Source organism: Onychomys torridus, chromosome 7 (assembly GCF_903995425.1).
Source record: "Onychomys torridus chromosome 7, mOncTor1.1, whole genome shotgun sequence".
NCBI lineage: Eukaryota > Metazoa > Chordata > Mammalia > Rodentia > Cricetidae > Onychomys > Onychomys torridus.
In genome coordinates, this window is record NC_050449.1 from 62,920,388 (window position 1) to 62,937,482 (window position 17,095).

The 17,095-nt window shown below is 42.5% G+C and overlaps 1 protein-coding gene across 1 annotated transcript in view; it reads left to right on the forward strand.

Annotated features, from left to right (window-relative positions):
• LOC118587334 (nuclear receptor ROR-alpha) overlaps positions 1-11,402 on the forward strand; it is a 92,549-nt gene extending 81,147 nt beyond the window's left edge. The window contains exons 5-10 of the mRNA XM_036193245.1: positions 1,686-1,807; positions 3,564-3,696; positions 4,495-4,602; positions 6,155-6,265; positions 7,485-7,597; positions 9,435-11,402. Of these exons, the coding sequence (XP_036049138.1) occupies positions 1,686-1,807; positions 3,564-3,696; positions 4,495-4,602; positions 6,155-6,265; positions 7,485-7,597; positions 9,435-9,599 (752 nt within the window). The 3' untranslated portion in view covers positions 9,600-11,402. The remainder of the gene's footprint in view (positions 1-1,685; positions 1,808-3,563; positions 3,697-4,494; positions 4,603-6,154; positions 6,266-7,484; positions 7,598-9,434) is intronic.
• Positions 11,403-17,095: the final 5,693 nt, after the last annotated feature.

A 17,095-nucleotide genomic window follows, 5' to 3' on the forward strand; every position in this document is an offset into this window, starting at 1 on the left:
TGTCTTTACATGTTGCTTTTCATGGCGGCAGTAGGCGGTGTCTCTCTCCAACCTTCTACTTCCCAGAATTCTCTTCTCTCTTGTCCCGCCTATACTTCCTGCCTGGCCACTGGCCGATCAGAACTTTATTTACACAGAGCAATATCCACAGCACACGTACTGTCATGTCCAGCTTTTTAAACATGTGAGTCATCTGTCCATTCCCTAACACTGACTACCGTCCTGCTTCATGCACACTCTCTCCGATCTCGATTTTAGCAGCTGCCACTCTGGTCCTTCTGCTCCAGCCTCTCTAGGTCCCAGGATACCAAGATTGCCTGTCCTGTCTCCATATCTTCAGTGCCTCAGCTTTCCTGGCAGAGTTATGCCTGGTCCTATTGTTATATCATTTTCCAATTCAACCCTAAACACCCAAGATCCTTCACAAGATGGGCTCCCAGCTACCCAAGTCAGCTTCAACCCTGTCATGCCATCCAATCTGTCTGTCCCTGACAAATGCCATTGTGTTCTGTCATCCACTGGGCCTTCTCTACAGAACTGATCTCCTTCCCAACACAACTGACCACCCCTGCCAACCCTACCCATCTCTTGGAGTCCAACATGGTATCCCTCCTTTTCTAAGAAGCATTCTGCAATTCTAGTCAACCAACCCTGAGCTCTCCCTACCTGGATAGTGACTACCTTTTATCTTGTGGTGTGATTTCACCTCATGCTTTATTGTCTGATGTCCTGAATTATCTTTTCTGTGTGTCAACACATGTCCACAGATGATCAATTCTAGGGATATCATTAGTATATATTTAATATCACCAAAGCCATCATCGGACACAGTCTAACAACTACATAGCATCATATGTAATGCTCCCTGTTCTAATTGTGATTCATTCCATTCTCAGAGCAGCCCTATGAACAAGTGCTGTAAAGAAAGCAAAGTACAGGGAGGTTAAAGAACTTGTCAAGGCCATACATCTCAGAAGTAGCAAGCAAATACACGGACCCAGACAGCCTCAGTCCAGGGAGGCACTCTCTTCACCAGACTACTACACAGTCTGTCCATACCTCAGCAATGCTTGTCCCGATGTCTGCTAGAAAAGCCAAGGTAATGGCCAGCTGTCATCATGAAGCTGAGGAGATGTCTCAGTCAATAGAGAGATTGCCATTACAGCATGAAGACCTGAGTTCAATCCCTAAGAACCTATGTTTAAACAAAAGAAAAAGCTGGACATGATGTAAGCACAGCTGTGGAGGAGGAGAGTAATGAAGGCAGACTCTTGATACGTGTACACATGCAAAAATAAAAAAGTTTATACACACACACACACATTCACACAATTTCCTGACTTTTCAAGAGCCACTTTTGTCAGGATATCATAAAGAGTCAGGAAGGGGCTGTCAATCATTTCCCTAAGGCCATCAATCTATGTTCATCTCCAGACACTGGCAGAAAGCCTATGACAAGGTCAAGGTCATCAAGGTCTCTGAATCCAATATGCTCCATGCAAAGCCTCTCTTCTCCATCCCCCTGTCCGTATACAGAAGGGTTCCAGCTTGCTTGCTTAGCTACACACAGGAAACCAAACCTTGTCAGGCTACTGCTTTACAGGAGTAGCTTTTAAAGGCAAACGACACAAGAAGGAGAGTTACTGGTGCCTGTTCATGGTTGTGACCTCCCGTTTTCTCCCCAGAACACCTTGCGCAGAACATATCCAAATCCCACCTGGAAACCTGCCAGTACTTGCGGGAAGAACTCCAGCAGATAACATGGCAGACCTTCCTGCAGGAGGAGATTGAGAACTATCAGAACAAGGTAGGGCTGGAGGAGTTTCTCTTCCCATTGAGGCAACATTGAGAAGGGGGTTGGAGGAAGGCATTCATTCAAGAATGCAAACAGGGGTTGGCGATTTAGCTCCGTGGTAGCATAGCAAGCGCAAGGCCCTGGGTTTGGTCCTCAGCTCTGGAAAAAAAAAAAAAAAAAGAGTGCAAACAGACCAAAGGCAGACGAGACTGTCTTGTATCAGCTCTCTAATCTCTGCTTAAGGACCTTACTTCCAGAGCTGATCACAGGCTCAAAGCTTTGTTGTCTTCCTCGGATGCTAGTGCGTGAAGGTTCAGCTGGAACAAATGTCATTGTGTTTAATAAGTCCCTCTGTGTGCCAGTGAGAGATTAGATCAGGTAGCTTCCAGAAGTCTCCATGAGCTAGGACTTGTCCTGATGCCACAAAGATTTTGAGAGCTAAGAATTGTTCAAATAATCAGCCCCATGCTGCATGCTTCTAGGTTAACAAGGAATTGGTTAGATTGTGGGCAAGCATGGGGCTTGGGACACTGGAGAGATGGTTCAGTGGTTAAGAGTTGATTCCCAAGACCTGTATCAGGTAGCTTGCCTGGGCGCGGGGAGGGGCAACCAGGACAGACGACAGACAGACACTTAAAAATGTTCAAAAAAAAGGGAGAAGAATGAGATTTTGGAAGGTCTGGCTGTAACTGTTCAGGACCGAAAATGAGCTTGGCAGGTGGTGACCCTACTTGCTTTTATCTCTATGACACCGGGCCAATGGGCCACTAAAGTGGGAGGGTGAGCCGAAGGTAAGGTAATGGTAATTATCCATTTGCCTTTGGGAAGAACTGCCACGGCAGCTTTTGCCAGGGGTGGTACAAAGTCAAGCTGGGAAAGGACCATGGAGATGATGGAGGTATATCCTCCCTGTCACTCTTCCTGGGGAGAAAACCATCATCCCGTGGCTATGGCTGCACAGTACATCAGAACCATGTCCTCAGGCGAGACTCAGCTCCAGGGTTTGGTCCCCATCATCCTATTGGAAATAACCTTAAACCGCAGGGAGTAGTGGGAGAGCGGATGAGCAAAACAAGAGCTCCAGGACACTGTGATGAGTGGTGGGAAGGAGAGCAGCTCACTCTGTCTGCCTCTGAGTACAAAGTCACCCCATCACCCAAGCCACAAAGGAAAGCCAGCAAGCCTTGTGAAGTGGGACTTTGGCCTCAGCTCCGCTTATACCTACTGGCTGGGAAGCCTCAACAGTTTTGGTGTCGTTTCTGAATAGTAGACAATTTGTATAAACATATGAAACAAGGATATCATCAATCACCTAGCACAGCAGGTACAGACCGGGGGGGGGGGGGGGGGGGGAGAACTTGACACTCCTTCTCTCCACCCCCTGTAAAGTACCGGTAAACTGCCTAAATGAACGGCTTTTAAAAACCCTCCACTTACTGTGGAGCCCAGCTACAGCAGTCATGTCCATTACTCTCTTGCCTTGTGTCTAGCTGTTGGTCCCCTATGTTCAGAATACCCCTGACTTTCTGCTCCCCCACTTCGCCACCCCCATTCAGTTGCCTTCAAACAGTAAGCTAGGAACCTCAGGAGGCAGGAAGGATATGGAAGCAGGCTTTTATAACCTAAATAAGAGACTATATTTTTAATCCTATAATCTTTTTTCAACCCATTTCCAAAGAAAGCTTTTTACAAACTAGGGAGCGGGAAGCTAGCTGCACTGGGGGGTCCATGCTCGTCGTCTCTTAATATGTCCCCCCCTCTTTCACAGCAGAGAGAGGTGATGTGGCAGCTGTGTGCCATCAAGATTACAGAAGCTATCCAGTATGTGGTGGAGTTTGCCAAACGCATTGACGGATTTATGGAGCTGTGTCAAAATGATCAAATTGTGCTTCTGAAAGCAGGTATGTGCTCTGCAAGTGAATCCTGATGTCGCTTCCAGCCTGTTTTCACCTGCTTGTTAAAGAAATGCTTGCTAAGGAAGGTGTCGGAGCCGTTTTCCCAGTGACAGTAGTTCAGGGTTTGCTTAGCAGAAACTGAACTCTTTTTATAAAAACATTTTAAAGATGCATTCAGCGGGGCTGGAGAAATGGCTCGGTGTTTAAAAGCACTGGCTGCTTTTGCAGAGGACCCAGGTTCAATTCCCAGCACCCACATGGAGGCTCACCACCATCCATAACTACAGTTCTAGGGGATCCAATGTCTCCTGACCTCCAGACACCAGGCATGCACATGCTGCACACATATACATGCAGGCAAAGCACTCACACATACCAAATTATTTGTGTATGTGGTGTGTGTGCACATATATTATTAAAATGATGTTCAAGAAGCATTCCATTTTCCTACTCCCCTGGGAGGAAGGTTACCCTGGGGAATATTTGCACCCCAAATCTTACTATCACCCTTCAGGCCCTAATGCCAAGTTGTTGGGAAGATGTTTATGAGCTCAAAGAGTCATTGTTAGGCTGGACTGTTTAAATAAATATGCATAAATATTTCCCAAGCGACTTTAAAACTCTGCATTGCAATGTGAGTCAGTCATCATTCCTTCTGCCCCTTGGACAGAGGGCTGGTGTGACTGATAACACATGGCTGCCCTGCACTCAGCCACTGTGCCATCTCAGGAAGGCTTCTGTGTTAGCAGCTCAGGAAGGAACTAGGATCAGTGGACTGATGCTAAGCAATTCTTCCCCATGCAGGCTCTCTAGAGGTGGTGTTTATCAGGATGTGTCGTGCCTTTGACTCTCAGAACAACACCGTGTACTTTGATGGGAAGTATGCTGGCCCCGATGTCTTCAAATCCTTAGGTAAGGAAATCTCACACTGTTGTCTCTGTAAGTGGGGGTCATGTTCAAGGATGCGTATGGATGGAAGCTCTTGTTGTACAAAATGAAACTGTTATTTGGAGCCCAAATTAAAGAGTGATACACCTATCTTACTCAATGTAGCTACCTGCTATAAAAAACAGTCTGCACGCAAGCAAGTACCTTTGTCTACATCATATGCAAACTCAAGTTCATTTGTAGGTTAGTCATTGAGTGGGTTATTGCCTACATCACATGTAAATTCTTTGTAGGTTGGTCATTGAGTGAGTTAGTACATGATCTTTCAGTTCCCATTCCAGGCTCAAATAAATGAGATTTTCAATTAATAAAGTGTTCAAATAATGGAGAGAATATGACTCATATGGAAAATGAAGCAAAAATGGAAAAGTCCATCATCCTCTCATACTGTAACCATTTACAAAAAGGAACTGTAAACATCGAAAAAGTCCAACAGAACTAAAGAAAACTATGGCATATGCATCATTAAAAAGTCCTTTTGAGTTTCTGTAATATAAATAATCAGAATGTTGCCATTAAGGAGAAACAAAGGGAACCCACGATATGTTGATGGCTTATTTTAACCCTGAGTGGCCGGAGGTTTATCTAAGTGCGGCACAGCCCACTGCCACTTACTGATAGTAACAGATAGGCAAACCTGAATAACAGAAACAAAACTCAACTCGTCTTAGGTGAGTTGAATTATTATTTTAGGGGACTTTCACATCATTTTCAATTTGATGAATAGTTACAATTACACCACCAGCACGGATCTGAGTATCAGAGCAAATAGGGCATTAGATCCTGTTCATTCCAGATGAGGGTTCTGAAGTCAGATAACCTGGAGTTGAATGTCAGGTTGCAACCACGGGTACATTACTTATCTCTCTTAAGTATCCATTTCCTCAGTCCTAAAATGGAAATGCTAATGATAACATGCCCCTCACAGGGCTGTTTTGAAACCCAAGGAAACACTAAGAATGTTGTTCAAGTAGTTATCTGACTAGGAAATCACAGGACAGATGTTCTCTCCCATTACTGTAGGTGACAATCATGGGGGGGTTGGGGGAGGGTCCTGATATGAAGCTGATGGTAGCGGCTAGGACACCTGAGGAGATGATGGTGATAATCTTTGTGATGATGGTGGCAATGATAAAGGTGGTACCAGGAGATGTTAATAGTGATGGTGATGTTGGCTGAGCCAATTTATTTTTTAAAGATTTATTTATTTATTATGTATACAGCATGTATGACTGCAGACCAGAAGAGAGCACCAGATCTCATTACAGATGGTTGTGAGCCACCTTGTGGTTGCTGGGAATTGAACTCATGACCACTTGAAGACCAGTCAGTGCTCTTAACCTCTGAGCCTTCTCTCCAGCCCCCAATTTCTTTTTTAATACTTCAAAATACTCAACTAAGAAACACTCTTACTATATCATCTCATCTCCAACTTCCACATCTCTCTTCACCTTGTTCTGTATTCTTCTCCTAAGGTAACCATCAACATCCTAAACTTGCTTTATTTTAATCATAGGTTGTGAAGACTTCATTAGCTTTGTGTTTGAATTTGGGAAGAGTTTGTGTTCTATGCACCTGACTGAAGATGAAATCGCACTATTTTCTGCGTTTGTGCTGATGTCAGCAGGTAAGAAAATCAAACAGAAATACAACAGTCTCTGACGTGTCCAGGTAAAGAATGTTTCCACAAGGCACAGGACTTCTGCATCTTATCTAGTATTTGAGGGGCTGCCAAGAGCCGCTGCCACCCTTACTCAGTCTAAAGTTTCTCAGAGAATACCCCCTCTACGCAAACACACACAGCTCTTTTCTAAAGACCTTACAGGACTGAAGAGCTGGCTGAGGGGGGCCGGAGGGGAGGAGGGGGTCAGAGCACTTGCTACACAAACATGAGGACCTCAGTTCAGATCTCAGCACCCACATTTAAAAAAAATTGTTGGGCACAGTCACATACGAGTAAGAGTAACCTCATCGCTAGGAAGGTGCCTGGAGGAGCAGTGGCATTTGCTGGCTGCCAGCCTAGCTCCACGTTCAGTGAGAGACCCTGTCTCAAATGAATACAGTGGAGAGTGGTAGAATAAGACACCTAATGGCCTCCTCTGGCCTCTACAAACGTGTGTACACATGCATTCCTCTCTCAAACACACACGGGGACAGACACACACACAGAGACCTCATGATATGCAGATAACAATTTTAAGAAGTACTCCACATACCAAGACAAAGGAGTTCAGAGAATAAGGCTGCTCTTCTTGACGTCAGTCTTTGTAAACACTGCCATCCACAAGTCTATCCTGCCTCCAACCTACTTTCCCCACAGGTCAGCCTCTTGGGGGAATAATCCTCTACTTGGAATTCTCACACAAAGACGTTCCTAAATTAACAGCCCTTAAGTCATTTGAAATTCTCTTGACAATTTGCATTGCCCTGGGTTAAAAGGCATTTCCAGGAGGGCCAGTGGGACAGGTGGGATAGTGCCGGCAAAGGAAGTACCAAAAGAGCTTGGGGAGGGTGGGGCACAGTGGGTTCCTGTGCAGTCGTTGGCCCTAATGTAGCTGTCCTTCGAAAGAAGAGGAAGAGCACCTCCACCCTCCCCAACACCCCCACACCCCCAACCCGCTCCCTACCAGGACCAGGGTCAGGGGGGAGATTTAACAGCCTGGCATGCTGTGTCTGAAGTTGTCTTTACAATTTTACAACTGTCTGTGCTGCAGAATTGGCCTTACTGGCCTGCAAGTCTGTAAACACACACTATAGCACAGTAAGCAATGCTTTGGTCAGGAGGAACAAGGGTCTGATGCTGTGTTGAAGGAATGGCACCAAGTCTCCTTTTTTCACGTTTAAAGATCGCTCGTGGCTGCAGGAAAAGGTAAAAATAGAAAAACTGCAACAGAAAATTCAGCTAGCCCTTCAACACGTCCTACAGAAGAACCACCGAGAAGATGGAATTCTAACGAAGGTAAGGTCCACAGGGGCCCAGTTGGCCCAGCCTGACCTATCTTCTGGCACACATCTTGTTTGCAGTGTCTTTATAAGTCACATGGCCAGTCCCAGAAAGTTATCAGCATGCATGGGCTACTCACTCAGAAAGTTCTGTTGGGCCAAATCTCATTGCTCAGGTTAAACTCTCTTTATTATAACTGATCACAAAGTTTCCTGCAGTAATACAGCCATCTGGGAAAATATCATTTATTGCATGTTAATTATGTATATATGGGGCAGGGGACAGGTGCATGCCGGTGCTACAGAGACCAGAAGAGGGTGTCAGATCCTCTGGAACTGAAGTTACAGGCAGTTGTGAACTGGCAAACTTGTGAGCTGGGAATTGAACTCTGGTCCTCTGCAAGAGCAGTATGTGCTCTTACTCACTGAGCCATTCCCCCAGCCCCAGGAAAGACTATTCCCCCTTAAAGAATGAACCCTCTCAGGAACCTCTTCCTGTTCTTTAAACTTAAGCATAGAGCAGGGTCAGCATGCTGCACTGATGGAAGCAGGAGGCTCTGAATCTAGAAGGAGGAAGCAGAAAAGGACTAAAAGAAGATAACCATGTGTTCGAATATTGGTTCTCTTAAATTCATTAGTTAATAGCAAGAAATCATTTTGTATTTTGTTTCCTACTTCTGTGCTTATTAAAAGCACGAGGCTTCATTCGTTTTTGCTAGTTATTCTTTACAGCTAAACCATGATAGATCTTCCAATGCTGTGGCTTCTGATGTCAGGGAAGCATCCATTTCCATTCTTTGCTCAGTTGCTGTGTTGTATTGTACAGAAGGTGTTGTTTTCCTGATGGCTTGAGGAGGTCAGTAGAGAAATTGTTTTTCATGTTGTACATGATCAGTGAGCAAGAAGCAAAGAGGAGGTCCCAAGGCCCAAGCATGAGACCACCATGAGGGCTGATATCCTAGAGAGGGCCTGACACAGACAGGAGCTGGTGAAGCCCTTTCCTAGAGACAGTCACTCAGATCTGCAACCACAAGACACCTCGACTCTCTGTAGTTCAGTAGGGTTTACAAGCATCTTTGCCAGTCACTGCGGCTACCTTCAGCTGCTAGACTTTCATTAGCTGAGACCCTGAGTGGCTTCATAATATAGAGAAAGATCTTCCTCTAGAAGAAAATCACCCATAGCATTTACTCATACAGTCTGGTCAATGGCTAAGAGACTCAAGACACTAACCAGATTATCTGAATTTGATCCCCCCAGTACCCACATAGTGGAAGGAGAGAACTGACTCTCAGAAGTTGCCCTCTGACCTACATACACACACATACCATATATACATACTTACAGAGAGAGCACTGAGATAAATAAATGTAATTTTATAACTAAAACAAAAGAATTGACCCACACTCATTCTGCATATGATGTATAATAGGTGCCCCTCTCTAGCTGTAGTACCCTTGCTAACCAGGACAGCCATTCACCTACTTCTCCATCAGAAGACCTCTGAGTCTTTTTTTTACCACTGAGGCAGAGAGCGGGGCTTCACATGGTGCACCCCGGATTAGGGAGGAGCCCAGAGCCTCATCTAGACTCCAGCAGCAAAGTGGGGAGGGGGTAAATTTGCTTATGAATACCTCCTTGAGTTAAATTATTCATGTTCAAATGCATTTGGTGTATTCCAAGCGCCCTAACAGAGGACCTCCACTCTTCTCCCTGCTCCCTCACTGGAGGCTTAAGCAGCATTACATGCTCGTCACCATGATGAGCAGTGGTGTGGAGGTCACCCTGAGTCCTTGAATTTCCCCTTTCATGACTGCCCTCCCCTGACATCCTGTCCTTTCTCCTGCTTACAGCTAATATGCAAGGTGTCTACGTTAAGAGCCTTATGTGGACGACATACAGAAAAGCTAATGGCATTTAAAGCAATATACCCAGACATTGTGCGACTCCATTTTCCTCCATTATACAAGGAATTGTTCACTTCAGAATTTGAGCCAGCGATGCAAATTGATGGGTAAACGTAGCACCCAAGCACTTCTAGAACATCTGAAGTACAAACATGAAAAGAAAAAAGAAAAAAAGAAAAAAAAAAGGAAATAAAACAATGATAACGAAGACAAAATTAACTGAGACACTTTCTATGGCCCTGCACAGCCCTGGAGCGCCACCACACTGCACAGACATCTTATGGTGATCGGGGTTCAGGCACAGAGGGAAACAATCAGAACCAATAAAAGCTAAACTTGTTTTGCTCATGAATATGATTTCCACTATGCCTACAGATATGGACCCTTTTTCTGTCTCGACTTCTAGAGCGGTTGGCCTCTGCATATAACAGGAGGAGGGTACTACGGTCAGGAGTCCCTTTTCTTATAGCTCACTGCCCACAGACTCTTACGGGTAACGACAGAGTCCAGCAGTAATCGGTGACCCCAGTGTGCGTAGCGGGGGGTCGCAGCGGTACTTTGCACAGCTTGCTTTTCTGTGTCATGAAGGAAGATTTGGTTTTTCTCACCGATTATTGCCGGTCAGAGGGATGGCGTGAAAAGGGGATCCCTAGCGCTCGCAACAATAGCATTATAATATATTACACAGGGTAAATGGGCATGAAGACTATATATAGCTAAAGAGATATTGTTTATATATTGTTTTAATTAATATAAACTGTAGTGACTGGCGTAGCTTTTCCTGTTGAATTGATAAGGCACTTTCCGTTTTGCACCTTTTGTTTTCTTTAAATTAAATGCTAGCGTGTTCACTGTCGCCGTGTCGCATGTACACCAGAAACACAAGTTTAGCTGAGAAGGCTTGGAAGGTACGTCGGGAGTTATTTATGCTGCTGTTTACAAAAACAAAGACAAAAAAAAATAGCAATTACTTTTAAAAGACTGGCTGGTCATATCCAGAAATCAACATGTTGAATTTTTTTTCCCCACCTGTCAATTTGGAATTAACAGACTGCTCCCTAAATCATATTTTGTTTTGCATGCAACTAAGAATGGGTGTGTTTATGCTTCATACAGAGTCGAAGAGTATCTGGTGCTGTGGGCTTAAACCATATTTGCATTTTTTGAAGTTTTTAAAACGCCACCTTTGGGAAGTGGAGGAGGAGAGACTCATTTGACACAATTCAGTAGTCAGAGGGAAACAGTATCAACTTGTATTTGGATGCTTTCAGAACAGATTAGTAACCAGAATATTGATTAATTTATAGCTCTTATTTAGAAGAAGGACCCAAAGACTCTATGTGGAGCAAACACACTCCCCACATTCATTGAATGTCTTATGTTCTTGGCATCAGGAGCCCTAAGAATTCATCTCAGAGAAAACTGATCCTGGACTAGCTATTCCAGGTTCTAGACTGCTCCTCTCCATGTTGGGTAGACAATGGATGAAGATGGAGGGAGACAGTGTCGAACCTGGTTCCTGTATTTAAAATAAGCCTTCAGCGTGAAGGTGATACCAGCTGCAGACATTTTCTCGTGTATTTATCTTCACTAGAAAACTGTGGACTGTAATTTATTTTTTTAAATAATTAGCAGATAGTTTGGCTTTTGTGTTCAGGTAAGAAGTATTGAAGTATCCTTGATTAATTTCGCATTTAAAAAATAATCCCCAATGGGAGTATAGGAAGGAACATTCCTATGTTCACAGGTGTGCATATTTTAGCAAGTACCCTGGGACTAGAGAGAGGATGGCTCAGTGGTCAGGAGCGCTTATTGCTCTATCAGAGGAACAAACCCAGCAATCAGATCAAGCAACTCAAAAAGGCCTATAACTCCAGCTCCAAGATATCAGTGTTTCCTCTGTGAGCAAGCACACACACAGTGAGAGAGACAGAGATTAAAAAAAAAAATCAATCAATCCTTTAAAACAAATGCCCTTTTGAGAAATCTGGAGGCATTTGGGAGATGACTTTGGTCATAAGACTCTGGTCTGGCATCAAAGACCGTATCTGTAAGGAAAAGGGAACATCTTCCATGGTACAAAGGTGGGTGCTTCTACGAAACCCTATACATCTACTGGCCTCCTCTGCCACTAGGGTCCTTCTAGAATCTTTCGCCAGCATTTCTGTTCCTGCTGATGTCCATATGATGGCTTTGCTAGGACCAGCTTCCCAGAGCACTTCACAATTTTTAACTTCACTGACTTTCTGCCTTATTTACTGAGTAGGAAGGAATTATTTGTAAATGTGTGGGTGAAGCCTAAATAACATCTGATTTTTTTTTTCAAAAACATAGTTAAGGATTTAACCATAAACAGGAGAGCGATATTTACTTAAATTTCTTACAAGCATAGAAAATTTTATGTGTTTATATAGAGAGGTTAGCTGTCCGCATATAGTATTTATATTGGGCAAGAAGGGGTAAATCAAAATTTTATTTAAGCATAGTTCCTTTAAAGATTAATAGTATTTATATTCTGAAAAGAGTACAGTTTTGTTATTTATTTACCCTTTTTTTTCTGTTGTTTCTCCTGTGTGAGGGAATGGTGTGAGGTTTGGGTTTGTTTTTCGTTTTTCCTTTCTTTTTTAGTTCAGATTCACTAAATTTGGGGATGGTTTTAGTAAAATATATTAACTTCTTTTTAACCAAAGCTTTCTGCATATGACCAGCCTCAGGTGCTAGTGCACTAAAGAGCAACTAAACCTAATTCCAGTGTCCATGTGTGAATAAGGTGAGCTGACCGAACTTCTCTAAGGGTGAGAGAAAGAGAAGGTGACATTGAACTTCAGAGAAATTCGTTTGCCCAGAAAGGATTCTGCATGTACCCAATGCAAAACACACACAAGACACTGCGGATCTCAGTACCATGCCATGGTGACAATACAGCAGGAGAGAGTACTGTGATACTGTTTCCAGGTGGTCCTGAAAGAACAGCAGGAAGTAGGCTTTCAGAGCAAAATCCTCCGACATTATTGGGACGGAGCCATAGAGACAGATGCTCTGAGAAACTGAGAGACAACTATGGTTTGCACCTAAGTTGAGAGTCACAGGAAGTCCAGAACAGGATGTAAAACCTTTGGCATTTTTCTTTTCTTCCTTATGGTGAGAACCATAACGCTTACTAGCTCATGTCATTGAAGTTACCTGAACTTAAAAGGCTCAAGTCTCCTGGGGACTGAACAGTATTGTATGCTCGGCTGCTAGAAGGCCATCAGACAACTCTTTTTTACAGAAGGTAAATGAGGCTTTTGTACAAAATCTGAATGTTGTTACTAGGATACTCCAGTGATCCAGCAACATCATGAGAAATTGGCCTTGGCCACAGCGAAATCCAAAGTGCAGTTGAAAACACTTTTTGGACAGATCACAAATTGTGCTAAGGCTATGGATTTTTTTAAAGCATTCAGCATTCTAATTTGTGTTAAATCCATGGATTTTTTTTCCCAAAGTCTTTCACATCCTGATTCACCCTTCCTAACTTAAGGAAAACATGACCTAAGACACTGCTTCCAAGTTTGGTTGTTCTTTAGCGAGTGGATACCAGATCTCTGTGAGTGGATGGGGGTGGGCTGAGGGTCAGGGGAGGAAAGAGTGTTTTTGCCTCTGTGTGTGTGTGTGTGTGTGTGTGTGTGTGTGTGTGTGTGGCTTTTGTGTGTATGATATGCGTGTGTTAGACCGCTTCTAGGCTACTAAGTGTCAATGGGAAAGAAAATGTATTCAAAATACATAAATCAAAACTAGAAGATGGAAAGAAAAAGATTTATTCTATACAAAGCCTTGTCTGGACCACTCTAGAGAGACTTCTATTTTTTTAACCCTTCTATAAATATTTGATGGCACTAGAAATATTCCTGCAATAAGATGTGATTTGTGTAAAGAAAAAAAAAAGATTTTGTAATGTGAAACAAAGAAAGAAAGTAATGTAATTTTCTAAAAAAAAATACAAACAAACAAACTTTGTATTATTTTCTTGATGGAATTTGCCTATCTGTCTTTGGAAAAAAACATTTATTTCATTGAATGTGCCATAGTAGATGTACGTGTTTTTAGTTTTAGACTAAGGGATGGCTGTTTGTGTTCCGACATTCCAAAATGCAAAGCAACTTAGAAGAAGCCTTGATACGGAGGTTTCAGTAGGATGCAAGAGTCTCCTTGTTGCTCTTTTTGCACACGTCTTTAATTCCTACCTAGTGCAATATCTGTACATAGAGCACTTGCGGGTGTACTTTGATCCCTCAGGGAAAAACACATATTTGTACAGTTGTTGGGTTTGTTTTGGTTTTTTGTTTGTTTTGGGGTTTACTTTCCTTTTGGTTTTTTGGCTAAGGAATGTCGATCGAATCACTTGTCAATGTTGAGAGGCAGCCAGATAATCCGCCTAAAGCCACTGTTTCCAACACCGATTGTTTGAGTCATGTCTTTCCAGTACTATTATTTTCAAATAACAATTATTAATAATATTAATAATAATAATAAAAAGCTATTTTCTGACAGTTCTTTGTGCTGACTGGTGGAAACCGAAAGGGGGAAAAAAGCACCTTATGATTGACTTACTGTGAATGACAATCCATCTTGGTGTCAAGGACAGCCCTGTTTGTCTGGAGTTGGGGCTGAGAGTCAGAAACACTGTGCTCAGGGATCTTCTAAAACTCTTAAACAGGGTGGCCAGTGGACTGGGACAAATTGTGTTCTTACTATTAAAAAGAATGATGAAGCTATCCCTCCAAGGCACAAGTGAACTGTAGAGAAGTGTGTATATATGTGTATCTGTCTGTCTGTCTGTCTGTGTGAACTCTTCACTGTCTCATTTTGTTGAGTTCAAAATTCCTGTGTTCCAAAATACTTTGTAACTCCTGAGGCAGTGTGATGTTCTGCCAGTGTGGATGAAAGATGAATTCGGAAGTGATAGACCAGTCAAGGAGCAAAGCGCAGCCCATTTGCTATTTCCCTAACAATTAAGACAATCACGGGAAATAATTTTACATTTTAAACAGTTTCAAATTCTATGTGTTATGAATTAGGTTTTACTGCTGGTTTTAAAAAACTTATCAGTGAAATAGGCAGCAACAGAGAGTCTTTCAGATCTAGAAAACAACAGTTTGGGGTTTGGGTTTTTTTGTTTTGTTTTGTTTTGTTGTTTTGTTTTTTTTGTTTTTTTGGTTTTTTTTTTGTTTGTGTGTGTGTGTGTGTGTGTGTGTGTGTGTGTGTGTGTGTTTCCATTGTATTCTCCTCCAGGAGCAAGCCAAACTCCTGTTATGCAAAACAGTTCCTATTCCACAGCCCTAGCTCTTTTGGTTTGTGGGGTTTTTGTTTTCTTGTAAGAGCTGACATTTAAAGACAGATCAGTCCCTTCATGACAGACCACAAGTCGATCTGACTTGAAGGGTTTCACAGTTCTGACCACAGTTCTGTCTTCACATGCCTATATACCACTTCCCATAAAGTCTCCTGCCCCATAATACATGCCTGGCAGATTCACATAGCTTCTTACTGCTGTAAGAGAACTTGGTATGGGAAACCTGTCCCCTGTCCATCAGGTGACAGTACCACCTCACACCTTGTTTGGAGTGGAGAAGGAAGCAGCAATCCCCCTCCTCTTCTCTCCCCATCGATGCACCTGTGCACAGGACATAGGCATGTGTACATCCATCACAGGGCCACCTCTTACTCAAAGTTGTGATTCAGAACCCCACAAGGCAGCCTTGAACTGTGGATCAGTGATGTGCCCGGAAACGCAGCTGCAGCCGTCAATACTGACCAACTGCTATTTCTATCATGCTGACCTTCACTTTGCTCCCAACACTAATGGATGAGATGCTCCTACCAGCTTTGATGATAGGAACTTCCCGTTGCTGTCGATTTTTAATTGATTGAGGAGGCTAACTATCAATGTTATCAAAGGTGACTGTGTACTCCCTGTGCCCATGCATGCATGTGTCGCATCAGTTCACGACACTATCAAAATAATGTTTTTAAACAAGCAAGCAGGAAGGCTGCTTCATACCAAGAAGGTGGCTCCCTGTCCATGAATGAAGGCAGAGCATGTTCCACCACACACACCTCAGAACTTAGAGCAATAAACACTATTCAGTTGCTTATTTACTTGTAAATGGGTGACAGAATATTTGATCCAAATAGAAACCACCATTTCCCAGGGTCTCGTGTGGAGAGTGGCGATGAATGTTTGGAAGAGATACCCAGAGAATGTGTTCTCTGTTTACATGCAGTGTGTTTTTGCCACATAAGCTGTCCTGTGCTTTTCCTTTGATCCTTCTAGAAGCTAATGACAGCTTGCTGTTAGCTTTATATGCTATGCATGTCATTCCATTGTTCTCCCAGAACAACTGGCTTCTCTCTCATGTTCTTGTATGATTCCTTTCTCATGATGACTTATGTGGAGGAGCCACTACATCTAAGATGATGATCACTGAACACATTGCATACATAAATGCAGAAATTTCTTGAGCAATATAGTGAATATGATTTCACACACACACACACACACACACACACACACACACACACACACACACAAAATCCATATGTACTGTACACATCTCCCCAAATCCTCAATTCTCTGCTTCTCCACAGTGGTTTGAAATCTCATCTACAACAGTGGCAACCGTTTTAAACAGTAGGACATTAGCTGGCTGCTTCTTTAAATGTACCTGTACTGTCTGCCTGCTCCTTTTGTGGAGATGTGTTTTTGTATTGGATGTTTGGGCCAATGGGAGGCTTCAAGCTACAACCTATTTTCCCAGTTTAAATATATTGAACTTACAACAAACCCCAGACAAGGCTTTTAATCTGTAAAGAACTGCAGTGTTGGGTGGTTTATTTACAAACCGTTTTCAATGTTGTCCATTTTTATGGCACCTTTAACAATATACTTGTTTCCAAAGTACAAAAAAGAAAAAAAAAAATAGGTTAAATAATCTAGCCATAACTGAATGTCAAGCAATAAAACAAATGACTTTTGTGCATAGACTTTAAAAACTACAAATTTTAGACATCTGCATGTAAATGCAATCTCTTGTTTACTGCTTTCTTCAACTCAAGCAACAGATTCCTTATTTACTGTTAACTTAAGAACTTGTAATGGCCTGTACACATTCTCTCCTACTCTTCTTTCAAATTTACCTTCACCCCTGCTTTTGAGTCCTAATATTTAATGTTGTTCTGCACACCTCTATACAGTTAACTTTCTGGCTTTTGTTCTGTATAGATAAGAAGATGTTATATTATAAACAGCCTACTCAGTGCAAATATTTATCTGTTTATCAAATCCACAATATGCTGTGTAATACTGGTTTTACAATATAATCTATTTTAGACATAGCTGTTTAGAACTAGAGTGTGCTATTTTTGTGTTTTTCTGATGTGTGGTGCTAGATAAGTTACTTTTGTGAACAAAAAAAAAATTATCCCTTTTATTCCTAGACAAAACCACCTTTGGGTCTTGTTAATTTCACTGAGTATAACTATATATTTGTATATATATATACATATATAAATATATATATATATTTACCTGTACCCAACTGGCAACTGTATCAGAGTGCTAGATT